Source organism: Podarcis tiliguerta (genome assembly GCF_965153285.1).
Source record: "Podarcis tiliguerta genome assembly, chromosome: 6".
NCBI lineage: Eukaryota > Metazoa > Chordata > Lepidosauria > Squamata > Lacertidae > Podarcis > Podarcis tiliguerta.
The window spans coordinates 28156262-28181596 of record NC_139539.1 but is presented as its reverse complement, the minus strand read 5'-3'; the positions used below and the strand labels follow the sequence as shown (position 1 = coordinate 28181596).

General features: G+C 39.5%; 1 protein-coding gene and 1 long non-coding RNA gene across 7 annotated transcripts in view; one reads left to right on the top strand and one right to left on the bottom strand.

The window, feature by feature from the left end:
* The window catches only part of LOC310679230, a 79003-nt gene extending 57642 nt beyond the window's left edge, over window positions 1–21361 (bottom strand). For 4 of the 6 annotated variants that reach the window (XR_014512160.1, XR_014512161.1, XR_014512162.1 and 1 more), the window contains exons 1-2: window positions 20283–21361; window positions 16126–16257 (exon numbers count right to left, since the gene is read on the bottom strand). This is a non-coding gene — a long non-coding RNA (uncharacterized lncRNA). Of the gene's footprint in view, window positions 1–2663; window positions 3364–4980; window positions 5188–16125; window positions 16258–20282 lie in introns of those variants that run through there. The other 2 variants (XR_014512164.1, XR_014512165.1) reach the window with 2 other exon arrangements.
* Window positions 1–24178, top strand: part of ASIP (agouti signaling protein) — an 81729-nt gene extending 57551 nt beyond the window's left edge. The window contains exons 3-5 of the mRNA XM_083444103.1: window positions 14856–15016; window positions 19566–19627; window positions 21360–24178. Of these exons, the coding sequence (XP_083300229.1) occupies window positions 14856–15016; window positions 19566–19627; window positions 21360–21536 (400 nt within the window). The 3' untranslated portion in view covers window positions 21537–24178. The remainder of the gene's footprint in view (window positions 1–14855; window positions 15017–19565; window positions 19628–21359) is intronic.
* Window positions 24179–25335: the final 1157 nt, after the last annotated feature.

The following is a 25335-nucleotide window of genomic DNA, read 5'->3' as shown; positions in this document are numbered from 1 at the left end:
ACAGCTTAGTATAAATGAGCAAGCATGTGGGCTCCCAAAACGGAGATTATGGCCACATTGTTCTTCATATCTGGCCTGTTGTGCGTCAAGCCATAGTTTGGCATAGTATGTTGCCCAAACCCTTGCTTTTGGCTTGTCTTGCTCCAGACAAACAACAATCTTTAACCATAATTTGTCTGGAGAAAACAAACCATGGGTCTGGGTTTAGAGCATAGTTTGCCTTAGCATTACGTGTAATCTGAACTGCTAAGTACTGGTTCCGTCTGTATGCTTCTCCCTCCCCTCTCTCCTTCTTTTGTATGTCCAAGTGGTTTCAGGTGAACTGACATTAAAGCTGCAATTGTTTACCCGCTTGCCTGGGAGCAGGGATGGGGCAAAAATTCAGCTCACATTTATAGCCAAACCTATGAAATTTGCACTTTCCGAAACAATAAGCAAAATGGAACACAGCCATCTTTCAAAATGCAAACTCCTCCAGATTTTGCAGTGCTCTTCTCCAGCCAATGTATGTATACAAAAATGCAAATACAGTATTCAGGTAAAGTGTGCATATAAATGCATACATTAATGAAAATAGCATACAAAAGCACATTTGCTTTGCAAAATATGTATATTAGGCAAAAAGTATATATAAACATGTGCATATTAGGAGAAAATTGTAGTGAAATGTTGGTGAACTTTCATGAAGACCTGAAAAAACAAAACTTGGATGTAGAAATATGAAGAAACAAAGCTAAGCTTTGAAAATGAGAAACAGAGAAACCAAAACTGAGATATTCACCCATACCTTCCTGGGAATCAGGTTAAAACCTTGCACTGTAAAGTACCGTTTCCCATTTCAATCCAAAGAGCTACTTTGGAATTGGGAATTCTAATTACAATTTTTCGCTCCCCCACATACACTGTAAACAGCAGATTTTCCACGACATATTAAAAGCTAATTTTGAAATATCCATTGCTTTCATCATGATCCATTTTCCTTATGGCACTGGAGGCTGCTTTTCAACAAACACATGCTCAATACTTTGTGGGGCATACAGACCTAGTTCCATGGTTCGGTGGATGCTAATCCGTAACTTTTATTTCTACCACTTAGCATTATAAAATTTGGATTTACATATTACTCTATCAGGAAAAAAAAGTTCAAAATAAAAATGGAGAGGGAAGAGCAGGAGGGAAAGAGATGTTTCTGAACAGGGTCGTGCATACTTGAGTCTAAAAGTGAGAGCTGGTTCTACACCCAAGTTAAGGCTGAAAACATCGCTGTATTGAGGCATGTGTGACTGTTGGCCATATTCAGATGTGATACAAATGGCGGAATCACTTCATGCATTTAAAGTGCATTCAATGTGCATTTAGACCACATGACTTCTCTCAAAGAATCCTGGAAATTGTAGTTCACCCCTCAAGACCTACAGTTCCCAGCACCCTTAACAAACTACAGTAGTTCCAGCACTCCTGATCTACTCTAATCTTTATCCAGAGGGAAAACAGATAACAGTATGGCTTAGAATTACCGTACTTCTGACTCAGCGCTCATTGTTTGTTGCTCCCGAGCAAACCGCAAACCAAGAGCAAACATTCATTTCAGATCACGGTTTCTCACCCCTGATTTGGATGTCATGCAAAGTCTGCTGCTCCATGGTCTGCTTCCCCTCTGAAGGAAGGGAGGAGCAAAGTTGGGGAGCCTGAGTTGGGTGCACCAGTACCTTGTACCCAAATAAGCCTCTTAGTTTACATTTCTAGACATTCTTTCAACATCCCCCAAGAAATCACAAAAACGCAATCATGATTTTGCAGTCTGCAAATCGGACTATGGCAGTACAGCAGTATTTTCAGTTCAGCACTAAAAATATATATATGTTGCATGGAGTGGTGTAAACCAACGCAGAATCAATTAAGAGCACACTTGTGAAATTGACTAGGGGAGACTGGAACGTATAAAAGTCCAGCCTTGATACACACAATTTTAAACTGCTTCACCTATAACTCATACCTGCTCTTTGTCAATACTGGGACTATTAATTTCTTTCTATGCATTTTTAAAGTATTTCGCTTGCTTTTTCGCTTGCTTTTTCAATTTCAAATCATTGCCAGGTTTCTTCTTCTCCTCAGACTTAAGGAAAGGCTAGAACTATATTAGGGCTGTGAGTGAGTGTCCAACCCTTTTGCATTCATCAAAGCCAGCGAAGCCTGTGCCTAGTCAACAGATAAAACTGGACTTTACGGAAGGGTTTGATATTTTACCAAAGAACTATTCCAAATGCTTTTCTAGCAATTATTTGTGTCTGGCTTGCATCTGGGGATGTTCTCATTGCACTCAGTGGATTTTTTCTATGATTAAAATTACACAGGATTAAGTTCAAGTACACTCTTTTCCTGTTTGCAAATGATTTGAAGAGTCATGCGGAGCGGAAAAAAACACCTGACCACATGCAGTAAATTAAAGTGGGAGGGGGGAGCCCATCCAGGTACTCTGATTAATTTGGCTGCAACTCGGTGTGGCTCTATGTAAAAAGGCTAGAAGAGGAAAAGGTTTGCAGCAATCCTAGGGGAGGAGGGTGACAGGAAAAACTCCAGGAGCATCGCTCGTATTCTCTTCAGACAAGACGACAAGAGGACGACAAGAAAGAAAAGCTGCTCTGATTTGCACTAGTGAGTATTGAATACAGTAGCCACTTGCTACTTTCATAGGAAAATAATAATAATCCCTTTTCTGATAAAGTATGCTTCTAACATACTTTTATGGAGAAAAGTTTACATTTTAGACTCTCCATTTCCCACTTCCAGCCAGACCTCAAAGGATGGCTTGGTGGGATGAAAAAGTGAATCCAAGAGTTACTTCCTAATATTCAAATATTGTGCTGTATTTGCTCTCCTTTTTAACATTTAAAACAAAACTTTATCATCACTTGTTACAGTGAGCTCATATGTTTGTTTCATTAATCTTATCAATTGTACTTCTTCTTCTAACTTTGGTTCAATAGATTCTTTTTTATTTTGTTTCCTTCACTTTTTTATACTAAAAAATGTATTCTGGTCAAGTACATTCGGTATCTGCATTTTTAGGAATGGTGTATGAAGTTTAAAGTGGGGCAGCATTTATTTAGTATTCTTTCATTATTTTCTGAAGGTTTTGGAATCACTCCGTGGAGACAATAGTAACCGTTTTTCATTTCTTACGCATTGTTCTTTTGGTCTTATATTCACTACTGAAAATAAAATAAGGATATGTTTATTTTTAATTTATAACAAGTTGCCTGATAAAAGAAAAAAAACAAGTTGCCTGATCAGAGGTGTTTTCTTGTGTAAGTAAGTGGTGACTAAATGGCGGTAGAATGATTATAAACTTCTTCCATATAACTGCAAAGTAATTTATTGCATATTAGTATTCTGAATGTTGGTTTCCTGTTTTAACAACATTCAGTATTTCTTTTCCCCTTTTAATTACATATTTTCAATTTTATCATTATTCCAAAATGAAGTAACATTTTGTATCACATTGTACTTTTTGTTGGCTTGGTTGTTTTTAGGAGAGGAATTCTTATCATTTTTAAAGTGTCTGAAAGATTCTGTAGGATCTCCTTTTGCTTCCAAAGACTATGGTGACTTCTGGTTTGTAATTTAGAATAATAAAATCATACTGGCAATTGTTCTCTAAAACATCTATAAATTTTCCTCAGTTTTAAGTCCTTTCTTTTCCCTTCTCAGGGGTATTGTTGCTTTTGCAGGAAGGAGAAAATTAAAGTTTCTAGTATGCAGGGAAAATGCAAAATAGTCTGTACAAGATCAAATTCTGTTTCCTTGATCAACATTTAAATACTGGAATTTTGCCCACAGAAACAGACACTATTTGTCCTTGTCTATAATTTAGTTAGTTCTATAACTTAGATATAATTAACCATTATATGTAGAAAAAATAAAGAAAAACAGTAAAAGCAGACAAACTGATGGACTTTTGAAAGAGAAATGGGTTATTTTTATAACCGTGTGACTGACAGATATGTGGACACAAGTTATGTTTTGTGATGAACAATGTAACTTTGTCTTTTGCAATACAAATTTGCTTTTGTGGAGATCCTGTTTAATTCAATACATTTTTAATAATAATAATAATAATAATAATAATAATAATAATAATACTTTCAGGTAATTTCAGATATTAAATCCTCTTGAATAAAATCAAATTAACTTAATTATATTATATGACTAGCCATTTTGAATTCATGGTTCTCTGTATCTGGAAAATTCTCCATAGCCCTCATCATAATACTATTACCGCCTATTACTGTTGCAGTGAATGGGTCACTCTATTCTTGTATACGTTTGGGCTTTGGATAGAAATGTCACAGACTTAATGGTGGAATTCAGATATAATGCTAACAAGCAGAAATGAGCAAAGGGCTCACATGTTCTCCTCTCTATCTCTGGCACAGCCACGAGGATATAGGAAGCATTCACTGCTTGTTTTCAACTAACCATTGTGTATTGTTAGATGCACCGGACAGGGGATCTTTAGTTACGGTACTTTCAATTATGGTTTGTTGAGAATCAAACCATGATTTGTAATCCCGTGTTGTTAAAACAAATCACAGTTTAAAGGGACCAGGCTTTTCCAAGTTCACACATAATGATAAAGCGAATTGGAGTTTATCTCCAGTTAGGGAGGAGGAAGGGGAGGCTTGATTCTGCTTCTCCGCTAAACGATGTTACATCTAGGGTTGCCATATTTCAAAAAGTAAAATTCCCGACAACTTTTTTGGTAGAACAAACCCAAATTGTTGAGCTTTCCTGGGGAAACCTGTCAGATTTTCTTGGTCTTCTGTGCATTTTTTGTGGTGCTCTTTGTTTCAATCTCTGATTATTTAATCTATGTTTTAAATGTTGTACATTGTATATTTTCCATTTTATACCAGTCACTTTGAGACCCCCAGATGAAGTGAAAAGTGAGGTAGAAATATTAAATAAATAAATAAATACTGACTTCTTCACTCAGGGGCTTCTGGAGCTTTTTCTGGGATTGTCTGGATCCATTTCAAACAGGGTTTCCGTTACAGTTTCCCTTACACTCAACAAAAAGCAGTCTTGACTGTGGATCTAGGTGCCCTCTCATGCATGCAGAGCCCAACAGGCCTGGATAGCAGCACTCTGCATGAATGTGTGCTCTAGTAAATCTCACACAATTCTCTGCAACATAAAGGAGATCCTCTATAGACATGTTGATGGAAAGTATTCTCAGGCAGAATCTTTGAAATGCAGTGATCTAACTGAGAATCAGTATTTGTGATGACCCCACTTTACCCAACACTGTTGAACATGCCAGCTAGATTGTATGCAAATGAAAACAAACAAGAGCTTTTAAGTTCACTTCCCCCTTCCCCTTTCCTTATATGCCTGTAGTAGCAACCTATTGTTATAGAGTAAGATTTTTATGAGCAGTGACACTGAATTTTTCCCAGTTAAATTGTACCACATGATGGTTTCACAATTAGGGAAGTTCCACATAGGAACCATAAAAGTTCATTTAAGACGCTCCCTATAATGGCTATGAAGCCAGCAGCAGGGTCATGGACTTTCTTAAGATCTACTGAGAGCCAGTGTGGTGTAGTGGTTAAGAGCGGTGGACTCGTAATCTGGGGAACTGGGTTCGCGTCTCCGCTCCTCCACATGCAGCTGCTGGGTGACCTTGGGCTAGTCACACTTCTTTGAAGTCTCTCAGCCCCACTCACCTCACAGAGTGTTTGTTGTGGGGGAGGAAGGGAAAGGAGAATGTTAGCCGCTTTGAGACTCCTTCGGGTAGTGATAAAGCGGGATATCAATTCCAAACTCTTCTCTTCTTCTACTACAAAAGAAATTTATGCAAACCAGTGCTTAAAAACTCCAAGATAAATATGCAAAAAACCCTACAGTTGTTCCATTTTATATGTGTATACTGTTGTTTTGTAAGTCACTCTGAGTTGAGTAAAAAAAGAATAACTAATAAATTTAACTAATTAATTAATTAATAATACGTATCTTGCATTCCTATTTATTTATATTGTTAGCTGCACCACAATTTCCAAATAATGAAAGATTTCAGGGCTGTCAGCATATATCTTGGGCTTGATTTCGTTTGAATGAAGGTTACTGGAGACAGTGGTGTCTTTGTGATATATAGTTTTATTTACACACCTATATGCAAGCTGAGCATTAGATGGAAGAGTTCACAGCATTAACACTTCAACAGATCTTGCTTCCCTATAAGATTTCTAGGGAGGCCCCCAAACCCATAGCTTTGGAATCAGCATAAACAGCAAGGCAGACAGGTCTCCATGTCTTTTCCCAGCCCAGTTCAAGATGAGACTGGTCCAGATCTATTGGTCTCTTAACACCAGTGACATCATCTCATGCTGCCTTTGGTTGATATAGCCTCTTTATATATGGTAACTTCCCTCAACTGGACTTTGACAGAGGTTAGAATTGCTCTGCCCCTCTGAAAAGCATACACTAGGCTAAAGCAGTTGCATTATTTTTACGATTAGAGTGGTACCTTGGTTCTCAAATGCCTTAGTACTCAAACACATTCGTTCTCAAACAGCAAAGACCGGGAAATAAGTGTTTTTCAGAAGCTGAATGTCTGGTGCAGCTGTTGACTATTGTATCTGGGGTGCCTGCACCAATCAGAAGCTGTGCCTTCGTTTTTGAACTTCCGGAACAGATTAAGTTTGGCACTTTTGTTTTTGCTATTTATTTTGCATTTTTTATTTTGAGCCTTTTTTCGGTTAATTTGTTTTTGTGACTGTGTGGAACCCAGTTCAGCTACTGATTGTATGACTGTGGAAATGGATAAGCCCCCCATCCAAACAATGACTATCATCAGTGCAGGTAAGAAAAAATAATAATTTAAATTTTTATCATCTACAATACTGTCTTATTTATTTTATCGTACAGTACGTTTATTATTGCTTTCATTTTATGGATCTATGGTCTTGTTAGATAGTAAAATTCATGTTAAATTGCTGTTTTAGGGGTTATTTTTAAAAGTCTGGAACGGGTTAATCCATTTTGCATTACTTTCTATGGGAAAGCACGCCTTGGTTTTGGAACGCTTTGGTTTTGGAACGAACTATTGGAACAGATTAAGTTTGAGAACCAAAGTACCACTGTACAATGAATTCAAATAATATCTACATATATTCGCACTCTAGGTCTCTGTTAGACATCCATAGCTTAGGCAATAATCCACATATGATACCGAATAAATCTATTAATGAACATGAAGAAAATAAAACCAAAGCAAGCTGATACTACTGGGGCTGTATTATCCACCACTTCCAAAAGCAGAAAGACCGGTGTGTGCCTTGAGCAAAGCCAAAAGAGCAGAAGCCCAGGCAGGAAGCAAATAACAATCAGCCCTTGAAAGAAGTATCCTGAAAGAACTGCTGGGGAATCCAACCTCACCTTCCTTGGGCTACCAGTACTTAAGATCTGGCTGCCCTGAGGGAAAGCAGAAGCTAGGGAGCAAGTGTCATCAGCTCCTGAAATCAGCCTGAGAATATTTTGCATCATTCATTGTGTTAGTAATTTAAATTATAAACTGCCTTGGAAGTAAGAGTATATAAACATGATAAATAATCCACAGAGAATGAAGGAAGAAATCTATCTTGCTACTAACAATTTAGATAGACTGTTACTGTGTGATTTAGACAACTATGCGTTGCATTCAAGCCACTGAAATCTTCCCACTTGTCCTCCCCCTCCCCCCAAGATTAATATATGTGTGGTAATGGCATAAGACGTGGGACGCGGGTGGCGCTGTGGGTTAAACCACAGAGCCTAGGACTTGCCGATCAGAAGGTCGGCGGTTCAAATCCCTGCGACAGGGTGAGCTCCCGTTGCTCAGTCCCCGCTCCTGCCAACCTAGCAGTTTGAAAGCACATCAAAGTGCAAGTAGATAAATAGGTACTGCTCCGGCAGGAAGGTAAACGGCGTTTCCGTGCGCTGCTCTGGCTCGCCAGAAGCGGCTTAGTCATGCTGGCCACATGACCCGGAAGCTGTATGCCAGCTCCCTCGGCCAATAAAGCGAGATGAGAACCGCTACCCCAGAGTTGGCCACGACTGGACCTAATGGTCAGGGGTCCCTTTACCTTTTAATGGCATAAGATGGCACCAACCCTATTGTTTCCCAGAATGTTCTCTGCATCCTCCACATTCAGGTATACTGGAGTTGGTTGGTTGGTTGGTTGGTTGGTTGGTTGGTTGGTTTGTAAGACTCATAAACAGGCTGAGCCCTAGTGTTTCAATTGTCATGTCAAGTATCACTGGGAACTACCTATCCTCTTGGATCCTTCATACTGGGCAGAACTTTATGCAAACTGTTTATGCAAACTTTATGCAAACTGTTTACAACATCTAGGTTTTCAGCAACTTGTTTTTGTTTATGAATTCTCACACAACTTGATAACGCTGACTTGGCTCACCCTGTGTGACATTAGTGCAATTCAGACAATCATTGCCAGATGTGTCATTTTAAAAAGTTGTTTGCTTATTATTATTATCAATGTCAATGTGCCATCTGGTATGGAGAGCATCTTGCTCCATGACTTGTATCCTTCAGTCCTTGAATTTTGCCACTATGATATACACTTATGAAGCCTAAAGCCACGGTATTATATTTTTCTGTATCAGCTAACTGGCATCTAGTTTCCTTCCAGGTACAGTTCGAGGACTGAAGACTAAATTTTAATACTGGTATTTTATAATAAAGATTAATACAGTAGTGATAGGGGCTAATCCTACTAAACAATGGTGCATTTAGAAATTAATAGAATTTATGTAATTTCATAGAAGGAAAGCCAATTAATTTCCCATTGAAATCACCCCAAATAAAACGAAATAGTCTATTAATTTGCACCCAATCTGTTTCCACATTAATCTGCCAAATAATGACAATTTTCATTTAAGTATTTAAATATGCATTTCTAAGCATATTTTCTCTCAAAATACATGCTTTAAACATATTTTGATACTTTTGACATCAAAACTAAAAGCCAGTGGATAGCTTAGACCGAACACCACTTTCCTGTACATAGGCATCATTGAATTCAATAGAACTTCTTTCTGAGTAGGCATGGTGAGGATTGCACTGTAAGTTCCTATCTGGACATTAGTCTTGGTGGTTCAGATCAGGTCAATTTGTATTGAAATTCACAAAGATCGATTCCCTAAAGCATCTCTAAACGAGGCCCAAATTGTTGTAAACAACAAACAAACAAAAAGCTGGTTGCATGTTCTTGTTCGAAAGAACATGAACTGTATTATGCATGAGCAGTGAATTGGGGGGACTGGCATAAAGCAGAATAAACCTTTTTATAAATTGCTGGCCGAAACATTGTTTGGGGTATGCTAGATAGTAACCTACTCTCCTCATGCCCCAAACTCCAAGCATGATCCCAGTTGTAGGGTTAATACTAGTGGTTCTCAGATTCCCATGACCCCAGTTACCGGTAGTAGTAAATTTCAGGGTTTATTTCAGCTTCAGTTTATCATTAACTGCCCAGAACACATTGCTTAACGGGAAGAATGCAAATGATATATGCAAATGATATACATTATAGCTTTTTACAGGGTGTTTGTGAGGATAAAATATAAACCCACCAAAATAAATCTAGACACACAGTGGGTTTTTCTGGAAATGTTATATTTTTACAAATAGGCAGCGTAGGGCTGCCATACGTCCGGAATTTCCTGGACATAGCCGGGATTCGTTCGTCGAAAACTTTTGTGTCCAGATTTTCACTCTTTGAAATATGGCAATCCTAATGCAAAGTGAATATGGGCTAGCTGGCAAACATTCAGATAGCTGTTATAGAAGAATTAGTTTCTCAATCAACAAAGGAGATAACATGCTCTTGGAGCAAAACTGGTAACTGCAAGAACTCAGTCTTCAGAATCATTATTTACTTTCTAGCTTTAAGTTTCCTTCTTAGTGCTACATACACAAGGTACTGTGCACGCACACACCACATACATACAGACAGACAAACAAACACACATGAAGTTTGTCCGGTTGCTTGCACAAGAAGTGTATCTTCTTGCCATCAGTACCGATTAGGTTGGCTATCTTTGCACGATAGAACAAAGTAGAATTCCTTTAAGACCACCTGAGGTTACTCCTTTCATAAATGCTATGCGGACTAATATTTTTCATAACTATAGCTCCTTTTAATAAATAACTCCTTTTGAAAACCTTCACAACAGTCCTAAAAAGGCCAAGACAAGCCACATGCCACAAAGGTTACATTATGTCATGAGTTTTTCACACAGAGACTGCACATGGAAACTTCTGCATCTCAGCTCATTCTTTCTTTTTTTGACAGACTTCTGCTTATCCTGACAGTTTCCCTTGGGAAACTCTGATCTTTACCATGGAATTGGAGCAAACATCAGTTTCTCTGCGGATTGACGTTTGCTCCAATTCGGTGCTAAAGAGTGGGTTTTCCTGGAGAAAGTGGTAGAGCAAACAGAAAACCGCTCAGACTTGTGTCTAGAAAGCATGTGACAAGCGGTAAACTACCCAGACCCATGCGTCCTAGGCATGGGATAAGCAGAAGTGTGGCTGAGCCGTCAAGCATTCTATAGGTCATCCTAGAGATGATTAAGGAGTGTGCATTGAGATGCCCTCTTCAATTAGTGTATTTCCCCTCTGTGCCAGCCTGGCAAAATGCCCACCACAACAACTTAGGACATGTGTGAGCATCCTTGCCATGGCTGAGAAGAGCAAACGAAGTATCTGGAATTGTCTACCAAATACCCTTTCCAGGACAAGCATCAGGGACTAATGTTTCAGTGTGATGTGTAACTTAGCACTACTTACTCAGATTCAGTTTCACTCCTTACCCATAAATCTCTACATTTTAGCAGCAGATCAAGTGCAAACTTAGTATCTGGTCATTCTGCTTTAAACCAGTTTACATAGCACTTACTGTACTTTTCAGTGTATAAGATGAGGTTTTATAATTAAAAAAAATATGTTCAAAATTGTGGGTCATTTTATACATGGACACAATCTCCCCCCATTTTCTTAATCTGGAGTTCCCAAAAATAAGGAGTGTCTTATACATTGGGGGGGGAGTGTTATACATGGAAAAATACTGTAAATCCATTGGTTTTGCTACAGATGGTTTGAGCTAAATTGATTTCAACAAGAGCTCAGCTGGTTTATGTGAGCCTAAATTCAATATTTGCAAAAATTTAAATATGTTCTGTTAAATTAGTTCAGCTAGTGTAGTTTTATTAACCCGGACAAAGTCTTAACAGGAGCAATCAGCTGGCTCAGGCTATGTTCCATATTAAGATGTGGCATTGTGCCAGTGAATTTTCCAGAATGGAAAAATGCCCTAGAGTTGAAATATATTATTGGTAAGAAGGCGTGATCACAGACTTTCACTGTGCATTTCCCTACTGATAGAGCTTTGCTCTGTGGTCGTCTTTTTCCCCCTGTCAACAAGTTTAAAAACTAATATTTAATGCCAATGAACAGACTCATTGCTCTTTACAAATGAACTGAAAGGAGAGGACAGAGAAGTCCTAGAGAGCTGCTCCAGAGAAGGTAACTATGAAATAATTTGTATTGAGAGATCAAGGCCATCTGGAGGCACTGAATAATATGAATAATTGATATATGTCTGGTTTTCCTGAAACGAATGGATTCTGATGCACTTGCAAAACAGAAGGGGATTTATTATACTTAACGAATTATGCACGTCATATCTAGAACACACTGATAGCCATAATGCATCACAGAACCGAAGCCCTTTGACTCCAGTGAGCTTCTGCACTCATAACTGTGATGGACTGTGATCAATCAATGCAGACTAACTGTAACAGATAGGATTAGTTCTGAGTTTAAGAACTGCATAAAGGGCTAGATGGAAAAAGAATTAAGCAAAAATATATGTATATGAGTGGTGTTTCGAGCTTAAGTTGGGGTTTTTTAAGACCTATTTCTTAAATAACATGAATCTTATAGTACATATTCAATGTGGGATGGTTTTAACATTCATGAATAATGATTAAAATGTACTATATCCTGCACACAGACATACACATCACACACAAGTCTTTGCACCTTGTCTTCTCTGGGATTATGTGGTGAGAATTGGTTTGAATGTGTTCCCAATATGTAACATTCCCAAAGGTAGACGGGCATATAAAAAATTATTTAAAAGTCTGAAAACAAACCTTTTCTGTGTTATTGTTTATTGATAGCTGTCAAAACCACAGAACTGTAGAGTGGGAAGGACCCTGAGAGTCATTTCCCCCCCTAATCAATTGGGTAATAAAACAATTTGCATAATTAAAGCAGCCCATAACTTGTTGTGATGGGTGATACAAACCAGCATGAAACTGATTTCATTGAACCTAAGCATACTTGACCATGTGTGGGATTGTGGTTAACATGTTTTGTGCAAAATATTATGGAGATATTCCACAAAGCAACAAGTGTTGGTTTGTGTTTGGTTTGAACGTGTTCATTGTTTCTAAATAGTCTCACTCACCTTTTTACTATACTGGATTTCAAGACAGTGTACAAGTTCAATTTAAAAATAGAAAACAAGAAGTGGGGCACTGAAATAAAATGTTACTATGTAGAGTGATTCAGCCCCTCCGTTCCATCATTTCTCCCCAAATATTTATCTCCCCATCCTCCTGCAACACTTCAAAATCATCCAGTGTGCACTGAGCACCCACAACCTATCTTCATTTGGCTCTGGGTTTTTTCAGGGTGGGGAGCTCCATTATGGTTTTGAGGAGATGTGTCAAATCTCAGCTCCAATAAAATACTGGATCTCTCCATTTATTTATTTATATACATAGCTCTCACCCCTAACTCTGGGGATATTTAAAAATAGCTTCTTAGTGTGGCCCTGTATAGGGAAGCTTTTTAAGGTTTAATGTTTTATTATGTTTTTATATATGCTGGAAGCTACCCAGAGTGGCCAGTGCAACCCAGTTAGATGGGTGGGGTACAAATAATAAATTGTTGTTGTTAATATGACTGAGTTTAAATGTGTTCAGCAGTTTTAATGGGACTAAGTTGATATTTAAGAATGGATAAACTTGGAACTGTTTGACTTGGAAATGGCTGCTTAAATTTGATCACCACTGGAATTTTTCAGTTGATTTGATAGTGTTCACTTGGGTTTAATTGTTTGTTCATGGATTAAAGAAAGCTGATACTTTCCTTTCCTCTTGCTTTATGCAACCAATCAGGTGCTTCATATTTTCTCTTATGTATGTCTTCACAATGCTTCAACAATAACTTCAATTGTTACAGCAAAAGGCAATGACAAATATTTACTTTACAGTAACAAAGAGAAATTGCAAGAATGCAACATAGCAGGGACAGGGCATAGGGATATAAAAGGAGCCCCTTTTAATTCTATTTTAATTATTTGCACATTGACAACAGTTTACAGTTTACATTCCCTGTTCTGGTATACCAGATTTTTTTCGAATTGTAGAAGCCAAATCATAGTTATTTCAATTACATTGCATGTAGTTTCTTCCTGGAGCCAGTCAAAAATATACCGTATTTTTTGCTCTATAAGACTCACTTTTTCCCTCCTAAAAAGCAAGGGGAAATGTGTGTGCGTCTTATGGAGAGAATGCAGGCTGCGCAGCTATCACAGAAGCCTGAACAGCAAGAGGGATCGCTGCTTTCGCTGCGCAGCGATCCCTCTTGCTGTTCTGGTTTCTGGGATTCAGAATTTTTTTCTTCTTGTTTTCCTCCTCCAAAAACTAGGTGTGTCTTATGGTCCGGTGCATCTTATAGAGCGAAAAATACGGTAGTTAAACAGATCTTGTCATAGAAACAAAATTTTAAAGGTGTTTCCTATCTTGTGGCAGTGGTGATAATATTCTGGCTACTTTGCAGAACTCTAGCTCAATGGTTGCCATTAATTTGATTTGAACTGATTTTATAATGAATTGCTTTTAGAATGCTGTACAGTGGTGCCCCGCAAAACGAATGCCTCGCAAGACGGAAAACCCGCTAGATGAAAGGGTTTTCCGTTTTCAGAGGTGCTTCGCAGGACGAATTTCTCTATGGGCTTGCTTCGCAAGACGAAAATGTCTTGCGATTCTTGATGGTTTTTTTCGCTCCCCACCCCCTTTTTCTAAGGCGCTAAGCTGCTAATAGCCTTTTAGCAGCTAATCCGCTAATCCCTTAAGCCTTTAATAGCCGCTAATAGCCGCTAAACCGCTAATAGCGCTAATAGCGCTAATCCGCTAAGAGGGTTGCTTCGCAAGACGAAAAAACCGCTAGACAAACAGACTCGCGGAACGGATTAATTTCGTCTTGCGAGGCACCACTGTATTATTTTACTGTTGTTAGCCGCTCTGAGCCTGGCTTCGGCTGGGGAGGGTGGGATATAAATAAAAAATTATTATTATTATGCAAGGTTAATCAGTAAATGAAAGTGAAATTGCTATTTTTGCCCTATTGTAATAATTTTGCCTCTTTAACCCAACAGCCTTTGCTTCCTTTGACCCCATACTGATGTGAGTAACTGAGGTTATTGCAAACAGAGCAAAGCAACAACAACAACAAAAAGTTGGCATCCTTTTTGATGCCTTTTTATCTTCTAAAAAACTCATCCAGAAGTGAATACAGGGCTTTCTAGAGGGTTTGTGAGCTTAAGGCCTTACATTCTCTCTATTCTAGCAAAGGTGACTAGTTGGAAGGACAGAACGAAACGCTGCAAAAATCTTTGTATACTTTGACATTATATGCACTACCCTCTTTTCCCTCAGGTATATGTGACTGATACAAAAAATTAATACGGTGTTATTTTCTTTCTCTCTCTCACCAGAATGGAATATAGGAACTTCCTCCTTGGCTTCCTTCTCTGCTGCACTTTGCTCATAACCAGCTACTCTTACATGGTATTTGAGGAAAAGCAGAATGCCGTCAACAGTACGGTAAATAATAACAAAATCAAGTTTCCGGATCTTCCACCTATCTCAATAGTAGGTCAGTAAAGTCTTCTGTTTGGAATCTTAAAAACAGAACTAGGAGGCATGCAACTTCTGAAAGAAAAACTCATTGTGTCTCTTTTACCTCTGCCTCTCTTCTGGTACTCTGTAGCCCAGCCTTGATCAACCTGGACCTAATCTGGAACTGGGCCCTGCCATTATTTATTTATTTATAAAATAAACTAATACCGTCATTTCAGGCAAGTAGGAGTGGAAAGGAGCACCTCTCAAATTCAGCTGATTAATTTTACGTTTTCAAAAACAAAAGCCTATACTCCTATTAGATACTGAGTGACTGAATCCATGTAAATCCCTTAGCTATATTTGCACTTTAGCTCAAATCATCACAATCCCACCAATGCCTCTGTCATCCTTTAAAAAAGCATAAAGCTATGGGGTAGCTTTCCAGGACTACTCAAACTGAACCCATATGAACTCCACCACATCACAGAGTTACCAGATGAGTCAATCAAAACTTCAAGGCTAATTTTATAAAGGCTCTTCATAGGCATTCTGGGATTAATAGAAACACATTTACATTAGCCATCTGTTCACAAATAGCTAATTGAACTAAATTGAGAGTAAAGTAAATTTGATATTGGGAAAGCTCAACATCTAAGCAAAATATGGCTTTCATAATTGACCTGAATCTGCTATCATTTCAGAATACAGCCTACCCAAGTTAAGGATTGTCATGACTTCTAAATGCTTGGGAATAAATCACAGAACATTGCAAAAGACAATAGTGGAATTCGCTTTCCTTTATAATGCTCTTGAATGAGAACGCCAGCTATATCAGTTGGAATTCCATGTAGCACTATTCTGAACATTCTGTCTGCAGAAGCATTTCAGCTCGCCAGATGGAATGATTCCCCCTCCTCCCCGTGTGCTGTTCTGGAGGCTTTCTCTCTCACACACAAGGTAATTTCAGGGGCACAAGGGGAGAAGATGAGGGAAAGCTCCATTGTGCAAGTGGAAGCCCTTGCAAGGGTTTCTGCTGATGTGGCTCCTTAGGTGAATCCCACCCAAAGTATTTTTGTAAACCATCATAGAATATAAATGAAGGGTGCAGTATAAAAGCTATGTAAAATAAATCTCAATAATTACCTTGACTGCTGAAGTCAGGTTCACCACTACCAGAATGGAGCAAAGTTGTGTTCTACTTCCTCTGACAAAGTCAACTGGATCTCAGTTATCTCTTGCATGAGGTTTGGTAGAAGATGTGTTATCACAATCCATCTGTAATGGCAACAAAGTCCACTTTGGAAAAATGAAGATATACAGGCAGTTGCTAAAATTAGATGTCTTGGAATGGGTCCAGAACCACCAGACCATAGAACATCCCCTGCCTAGCCTCCTCTTTGGTTCTTTCCTTCCCAAAGTGAGCTGCCAAGGAGCAATAGATCATTTCTATGTATCTGGCACTGAAGAAAAACAAGCCATCTGTGGAGGAACACCACAGTATTATCAGAACAAACAAGCAGCTCACTTTTCTTCCTTGCTCAGTACTGAGGAAACAACTGCTTTCCAAGATCCATTCTAGCTAGCTTTTCAGATGCAATGATGGGAAGGATAGCAACAACTGCCCAAGCCTCCAATGATACTTTCAGCTTCTCTACCCAGTGGACCTGCACATGCGAGAATGAATGGATGATGGCAGAATAGGACATGTGCTTGTGTGTATATGAGAGTGAGAGAGAGAGAGAGGATGAAGGGGAGAAAGGAGGGAGAAAATGGAGAGTAAAAAACCTATGCATGACTTGGAGAAAGTAGATAGAGAAAAAAATTTCTCCTCTCATAACACTAGAACTCAGGAACATCCAATGCAGAGTCATGTTTGAAAATTCAGGACAGACAAAAGAAAGTACTACTTTATACATAGTTAAACAATAGAATTCACTCCCACAGGAGGCAGGGATGACTACTAACTTCAGTGGTTCTAAAAGGGGGCTAGACAAATTCATGAAGAATGGCTCCTAGCTACTGGCCACAATGGCTATGCCAGAAGCAGGATGTTTTTGAATAGTAGTTTCTTGAAACCACAGCAGTGGAGAGTGCTCTTGCACTCAGTTCCTATGTTTGGGCTTCCCATAGGCATCTAGCTGTTCATTGTGACAACAGGATGCAGAACTAGATAGGCCATTGGCCTGATCCAGCAGGCTCTTCTTATGAGTGGCAGAGAGAAATTCTTTGTTTTGCAACCTTGGGTTTTCTAACAAATCAAAAAAGGAACAATATAACTGTGTGACTCAGACCTACTTCCAAACTCTAGACTGTAAGGTACTGAGAGAGGAAAAGAGACAAGGTACATGTCTAGTACCCTTGCATGTGTCTGCTATGTACATTGATGTATGTGTAAATAAATCCCTACAAGGGCAAGGGAGCATATAAGCGAGGTTGCTTATATTAGAAACAAATATAGACAAATGAGAAATGACTGTAATTGAGAAGGCCTGTAAAAAGATGCTTCACACTTTCTATCAGTATAGATTTACTGTCATCAGGATTACATGGAGATCATTATACTCTTGAGTAATCATCAGTTACAAAGAGCACATGAAGCAAATCAGGATGGAATTGAGGACCTAGAAGCAGCAGCGATGGATGCATTCAGGAAGATGAAAGGCTGCAAGACAAAAGTAAATGTCAGCAGAGGTGCTGGAAGTCAGCACTGATAGAAGGTGCGACCTCTCTTTTTGTAGGCCTTTTCAATTACATCCTTCAGTAGGGAAATGATGAACAAGTACCATAAGGCTTTTCAGTGTGTATTTAAAACACAAAAGGCATATTATCTATTATGTGAGATTTCCAAGAGAGGAACTAGATGAAACATGATCTGACATAGGTTGTGCTAAATTGCTATAAAGCATAAGGAGGGAGGTAATTTAATGTACAGCTGAGTGAGAAGGGTACTTTCCCACAGCCATTTTTTCTCCTGGGTGGAGTTATTTTTGATCTGGAAAGTGGTAGGGCAATAGTGATTTCAGTGGTACAACATAGGCAGAGACATTCCTTCCTGTCTGCCCCAATGCACTTTATACTCCCAGCCCACATATGATTTTGACAGCGTCACATGGATCACATCTGTCTGTCTGCAGAGGGTCAGTTATGGCTTTATATCCAGGTGGTGTATAAAGGTTTGATTTGAATTACAATGATTTTTAGCAGTACTATATTTTTGTAAGAGCATCTGTGCAGCAAGCATGGCCAATAGCCAGGGATTATGGAAGCTGTAGTTAAGCAACATCTGGAGGACCAATGATTCCCCACACCTGACACAGCAGGAAACCATGGCTTCTCATTACATCCAAACCTACCCAATTCTTCAATGTCATACTTCCACCCCAGCCTATTAAGGAGATTATTTTCACCTGCAAGAGGTGAAGAAAGGAGGTGGGATAGAGAACTGTTGGAGAAATAGGAGGAGAGTTGCAGAAGCTATGTCTCCAAGTGCTGAAAGTTATAGGCAATGTCACCTGGTGATAAGCTGAATGCTCAAAAGCTCAAGCAAACCTGGCATGCTCAAAATCAAATGAACATATGGAGCAAGGTGGTTGCACTAGATTATATATAATTCAGTAAGGGTTACCCAAAACATTTTTTAGTGCTCAGATAGATGAGAAGCATAGAGTTGCCATCACTCCCCATCTCTTTACTCCCCCCCCATTCTTCATAAGTATATTTTTGTATGTATAGTTCTTCTGAGCCTACAATTGACATCTCATGATGTATGGCATATAAAAGGCAATACAGTACCCCCCCCTCCAAATGTACTCAGCAGGCCCTTTCAATGTGACCAATGATCAGGGATGGTGAGGTGGCAGGGTATAGAACCAAATGGTGCAAATGTCCCGAAAGGCCTGTAAACACCATCTTGGTAGTCAAGATAACCCCAAGACTAATTCGTATTTACGGCAAAAATAAACTCATACATGTTTATCTGCTTGCTTTGAAGCGTTAAAGTCTCAAGCTGGCTGCCTTTCAGCCACTCCCTTATCTGAGAGATGGATGGGACTGGGGAACGGACCTCTAAGCCAGGGGTTGTTAATTGGGGCCAGCTTACGTAGCTGGCTTTTTATATAAGTAGCCCATATACAATTGGCCTGTCACAAACAAAGCCATGGTGCTTGCTGTTTCAGTGTCCGCCCTGAGGTATAGCAGCAAGGAATCCTGCATTACATTGCATAAAGCACTTGAACTGATCACTTTGCCATTTTATGCATATTTCTTTGGAATCCCTGCAACTGAGTTATTTGGGGCATCAGTCAATCCTTCGTCCCAGTCTGTATTTGGACTCACGGGGATGAAACATGGTGTTGTAGTAGCATCTGGAAGGTACTACATCACCTACCCCTGAAGTAAGTAAAATGTGAGGTGACACAGAGGGTGATGTCATCATGTTACATATTGTAATTTGCCACATTACTTGGAAAAAGGGGACAGAGACAAGCAATGTGAGAAAATCCATGTCTCTCAAGGTATCTTCTTTCATGTTACACATTCGTGCATTGTAACACCTTTAATAAAATGTTTTTTCCCCTCTAAAGATTTAACCAAAACGTCCCTGAAGCTCAGCAGGAATGAGGCTGAGAAAAGGAAATCTATGAAGGTGAGTGATCCATCTTGAAAAGTCAGCAAGGTCAAAATAGTTCAAGTTGTCAGTAACAGGTTATAGGACTTCTCACTTTCACATTTCTGTTGCTGATGGGGATATCTATATTACCAGCTTATATTAACAAGTACAGTATCTCTGTACTTATATATATAACTCACCTTTCTGTGTCTTCACACTCTAAAATCAGTTAAGAAAAAAGCAAGGTATGTACCTCACATCTAGTTTAGTTCAAAGTTCATACATACACAGACACACAATATCCTTCATGGAAGCCAAGGCAGCATAACTGTAATTCCCAAGCAGTTGCCACTCTGGCCAGAACTACTTAGCTTCAATAAGATGGTGGCCACATGTGCTATATGTGAAGTGTTTCAATTGCACATGATTTCATGCAAGTGCGTGATAATCTGGCACATAACCCTAGTGTAAATCAGGGGTTGCCTGTATACTGGATATGCTTCGTGTGGGGACGTTTATATAATTTAGCAGAGTTTAAACAATCCTCTGTTTGAGTTTATGCAGCAACAAGAGGGTTGCTAACTCGTTTGAGTCCTATCAATAATTATACCTTCCTGGTTGATAATCCCTTTCTGTTCCTCTTAAAGAAAACACACATGAATCTGAATCATATTAACATAAACTACTTTACTTTCAGATTCATTCAGGTTTACACAGTTGTTCCTGAAGGCAGGCTTAGGTTACATGACAGATAAACTATATACTAGATAGTAGTGAATCATGAGAACACTGCATCCAAGCAGTTACCAGTTAAAACTCCTAGCAGCAACCAACCAACTGACAAAACTGCCTGCCACATAGAGGCAGTTAGTCTTCTCGGAATGTTGGACTTGACTGACAGCTTTATATCCCACAGTTTGGGGGGGGGCAGGGTTGGCACTAATTACAAGTTTGATATTAGGTTTGACTGCTAGTAGAGAACTAAATCAGAATCTATACAGTCGGATCAATTGAACCATGAGATTATCTGTGAATGCCAGACATGCTAAAAGAAAAATTATACGGTTGCCTTCAGCAGAACAACTAGATAGGAAATTAAGCTTATTTCCAGAGAACTACGCATATCCATAGTAAAACTACGGTAATTGACAGGTATGCAAAAAATTGGATTTAAAAATGGATCACAGACTTTCTTCCTTACCTTCAATAATGTTGTTTTTTTTGAGCTTCTTTATTATTCAACAATGTTGATATTCTACATTTACCAGCTTCACAGACTAGTAGAAACAGTGAAATCTGCCTTATACTGAGTTAGACCATTGGTTCATCCAACCTAGTATTGTCAACCCTGACAAGCCATAACTCTTGACGGTTTCAGTTCACCAACTGGAGATGCCTGGGATTGAACCCAATACCTTCTGCAAGGAAAGCATACACTCTGCTAGTGATCTATGGCCCTTCTCTGGGGTTTTATTTTAAGTAGATTTTTTAAGAGCAACAAATCCTCACTGTTGCATGGCTGCCATACATCTGGATCTTCCCAGACATTAACAGGATTTCAGAGGTGGAACTGACGTCCAGGGGGAATGTGGTGCTTTGTCTTGGATCTTAGGCAAGTCAATAGAAAAACTGTGCAGGCTTTCCTTTAAAAAACTCAACAACTTTTGGGGTGTCCTGAACTATGGCAACCTTACACTGTTGGAACTCTTATTATACTTTATTGTAGCCAAGATTTATTAAGCTTTTCCTCCTTTTTCCCCCTCCTCAGAAAAAGGCACAGCAAAAAAAGCCTCCCCAACCAAGACCACCACCACCACCCAACTGTGTGCCTACTTGGTCAAGCTGCAAGCCACCATCTCGTCCCTGCTGCGATTTTTGTGCCTTCTGTCACTGCCGACTATTTCAGACAGTCTGCTACTGCCGTATGGGAAACCCAAACTGCTAAATCAAAAACCAGGGATGCCACAGGGACTCTGTGTCTTATTAGACCCATAAGTGTGTCTTCTAGGCCTCTTTGTCTTATGTGCGTTGCAAAGGAAGCCAAGAACTTTTGAAGCTGGCTGGCTGGCTGGCTTTTACTCCCTCCCAAACTGCATGAATTATGGGATATATTTCATGAGGTAAATGCTGTCATAAACAAGACAGCCACTGCCCTAGCAAGTATGACAAGGAATGGAAAGAAAGGAGATGCAGCCTGACGGCCTGAAAGGGTATTTACAAGAGAGGTGAAAAGAAGCAGATTTCATGTCAAGAAGGAATTATATCTCTCTTCAGAAGTGGTATTATATTGCACATTACAAGTTTGAATGAGAAACATGGGCCACTGACTAGCTACAAAAGGCACATTCCAGAAAGTCAGCCATGTAGCAATAAAGAAGATTTTTAAATAGTATAGGGCAGATGGAGACAAGCTACTGCTCAGTCTTTTATAGTTAGCTCTCTGTCAAGGGTGGAAGATAAAAGCCTGTTGAAACTGCCAACCCAAGGTCCTAGAAAAGAGTGGCCCTTACCCAAATTATTATGACCACTGCATCTCCTTTGAAGCGGGGAGCATGGCCGCACTTAGTTCCACAGACACCTACTGAATAGTATGATATCAACACAACATGCCACAAATCCAGCCCATCCTATTTACCACAGTGGCTAACCATATGCCTATAGGAATCCTACAAGCAAGATACAAAGGTAATAGACCTCTCCTACTGTTGTCCGCAGCAACTGGTTGTCAGAGGTGCACTGCTTCTGTAACAAAAGGTAACAAAAGGCTATTGCGCCTAGTAGCCATTAATGACTTTACCCATAAAGAAATCATAGAATCATAGAGTTGGAAGGAACCCTGAGGATCATCTAGTCCAGGCATATCCAACTCCCAAGAGAATGTGATCTACTCCCAGTATAAAAAAAACAAAAAACTGGCAGTGATCTACCCATTGTCATTGGAGGGAAGAGGAGCATGCGTGGGGTGGACTGCCCAGAATTTTTGAGCTTTTTTTAGGAGGGAAGTCCCAGAGTTGTTGAGCTTTTTTGGGGAGGATTGCACAGAGTTTTTTCGTTTTTTCCACAAGCACTTCTCACATGCACAAATATTCTTTTTTTACTTTGCTACTATGATGTGGGGATGCAGGTAGCGCTGTGGGTTAAACCACAGAGCCTAGGACTTGCCAGTCAGAAGGTCGGCAGTTTGAATCCCCATGACGGGGTGAGCTCCCGTTGCTCAGTCCCAGCTCTTGCCCACCTAGCAGTTTGAAAGTATGTCAAGGTGCAAGTAAATAAATAGGTACCACTGCGGCGGGAAGGTAAACAGCGTTTCTGTGCTCTGCTCTGGTTCGCCAGAAGCGGCTTAGTCATGCTAGGCACATGACCCGGAAGCTATCTGCGGACAAACGCCGGCTCCCAAGGCCAGTAAAGTGAGATGAGCGCCACAACCCCAGAGTCATCCGCGACTGGACTTAACGGTCAGAGGTACCTTCACCTTTTTAAGGATCCCATGATCTACCATGATCAGCTGGGGATCTACCAGTAGATCACGATCTACTGGTTGGAGATCCCTGATCCTGTCCCCTGCAGTGGAGGAATATGCAGCTGTCCCTTACAGAGATCAGACTTGCAACCTTGGTGTTATCAGCACCACACTCTAACCTACTGAGCTATCCTTCATGAATCCAACCCTTTTTAAACCATCACAATTGGTGCCCGTCACTACATCACAAACTACATTTACTTCCCATTGTGAAAAAATGCACTCCTCTTTCATTATTATTTTTTTTTAAATTAAATACATTCTGTCACTGCAGCAAATCTCATCTCAATATCTCCACTTTTAGGTAGCCTGTGCTAAAATAGATATGATTTCTTTACCAAATTAATTCAAACTCTGTCCCAAAAATACCTGGGCTCTGCAGGCTGTGTTGATTAAGCAAGTTTTCTTGCTTAATCTATACAGGTTAATCAACACATCGGCTAGCAATGGGTACTTTCCAATAACTCTGCAGTGCAATTTCCCCCTCACAGACCTACAATTCCAGGTATTTTTCATAAACTACAGTTCCCAGGATTCTTTGGAATATGTTGTGTGCTTTAAATTTCTGCTGGAATGTTCTTTAAATATAAAGTGTCTGTCGCGATGAGGAATAGGATAGGGCAGCAAAGCAATACGTCAGGCAGAAATCCACAGTGAAATAGAAAAAGAGAGGAAACTTAAATTGAGATGAAAACACTGAATATCTAAGGCCTGGGGGGAATTGGAAAAATGGGGGGTGGGGAGAGACACCAGGGTTTTTTCAGTTTTTTTCCAAACAGAAAAAAATTGGCCTGGGGGGGGACTGGGTCCCCCCCCCCCATTTTTCTGGGTTTTTTCCCAGGCCTTCCCATCTCTAGACCCCAACGATCATCTAGACCACCTCACTGCAATGCAGGAATCACAACCAACCATCAACTATGAAGAAAAGGAACATTTAGCAACTTTAAAATATATGGAAAAAACAGTGAAAGAATAAGGGGGGGGGGATTAACGGTATATGTTCAATTTGTATTGCATAAATAACAGGCATTAATAACAGATCGATAAAAATAGCATTTGTTAAGCTATTTATGTTTCTTTTTGGGATTAAAAAATAAATAAATTTCCACATGCACTGTCAGAGAAAAATAGCAACAACACAGAAGATTCATACAGTATAGAGGAGGAGGAGCATATACAAATAAATACACAGTACTTTAAAAAATAATGTAAGAAATCTATAGGCTGCCTAAGGAAACATAGACATTATTGTTTTATGACCAAAAAAGAGTGGAGCAAATTGAATAAAAGAGGTGATAAGGAAAAATATTTCAAGCTTACTTGAAAAAAGCTGATAAATAAATAGGCTTTGATCTGTGACTTGGGCCTGCCCTCTCAGGGATAAGGAAAAACACTTCAAGTTTACTTGAAGTTGATAAATAAATAGTCCTATAAATAGTCTTTGAATTATTTATTAGCTTCAAGTAAACCTGATTTCTCTCTCCCACCCCACCCCCTTTATTTCAAGTTTACTTCAAATTGACTAATATTCTTTGGACTACTTATTAGCTTCAAGTAAACATGAAATGGTTTCCCTTCTGAGAGGGCAGGCCCAAATCATTTTTCTGCCTAAGGCAGAACAGCAAACGTCGCTTCAACATTCCCAGTCAAGGTGCATTGTAACTTTGGCTGGTCTAGTTATTTTGGCTCCTAAATCAGATAATCCCATAGGTGCCTCTCCACCCCCCCCCCCGCCCCTTCTGGGAGTATAAATACAACAAGTATATAAATTAACCTTTTTTCTGCCTTTGCATAACATGCAAAATCAGTTGCCTGAGGGAGCTGCCTCAGCCTCACTCTGCTTAAGGGTGAGGCCGGTCCTGAAAGCAAAATTGAATGAAGTTAAAATAAAATAAAACTGAGGAAGGAAGGAAAGGGAACACTTCTTTTTAAAAAATGAACCAATGTTGGCATACTGTCAATAAAGAAAAATAACTATAGATATAGAATGTTTGTACAGCAAGCTGAAGATAACCAAGGGAAATAAGACTGCTTATCCAGGGGTCAGCAACCTTTTTCAGCCGTGGGCCGGTCCACCGTCCCTCAGACCATGGGCCGGTGGACTGGACTATATTGGGGGGGGGGGGTGTGAACGAATTCCTATGCCCCACAAATAACCCAGATGCATTTTAAATAAAAGCACACATTCCACTCATTTAAAAACACCAGGCAGGCCCCACAAATA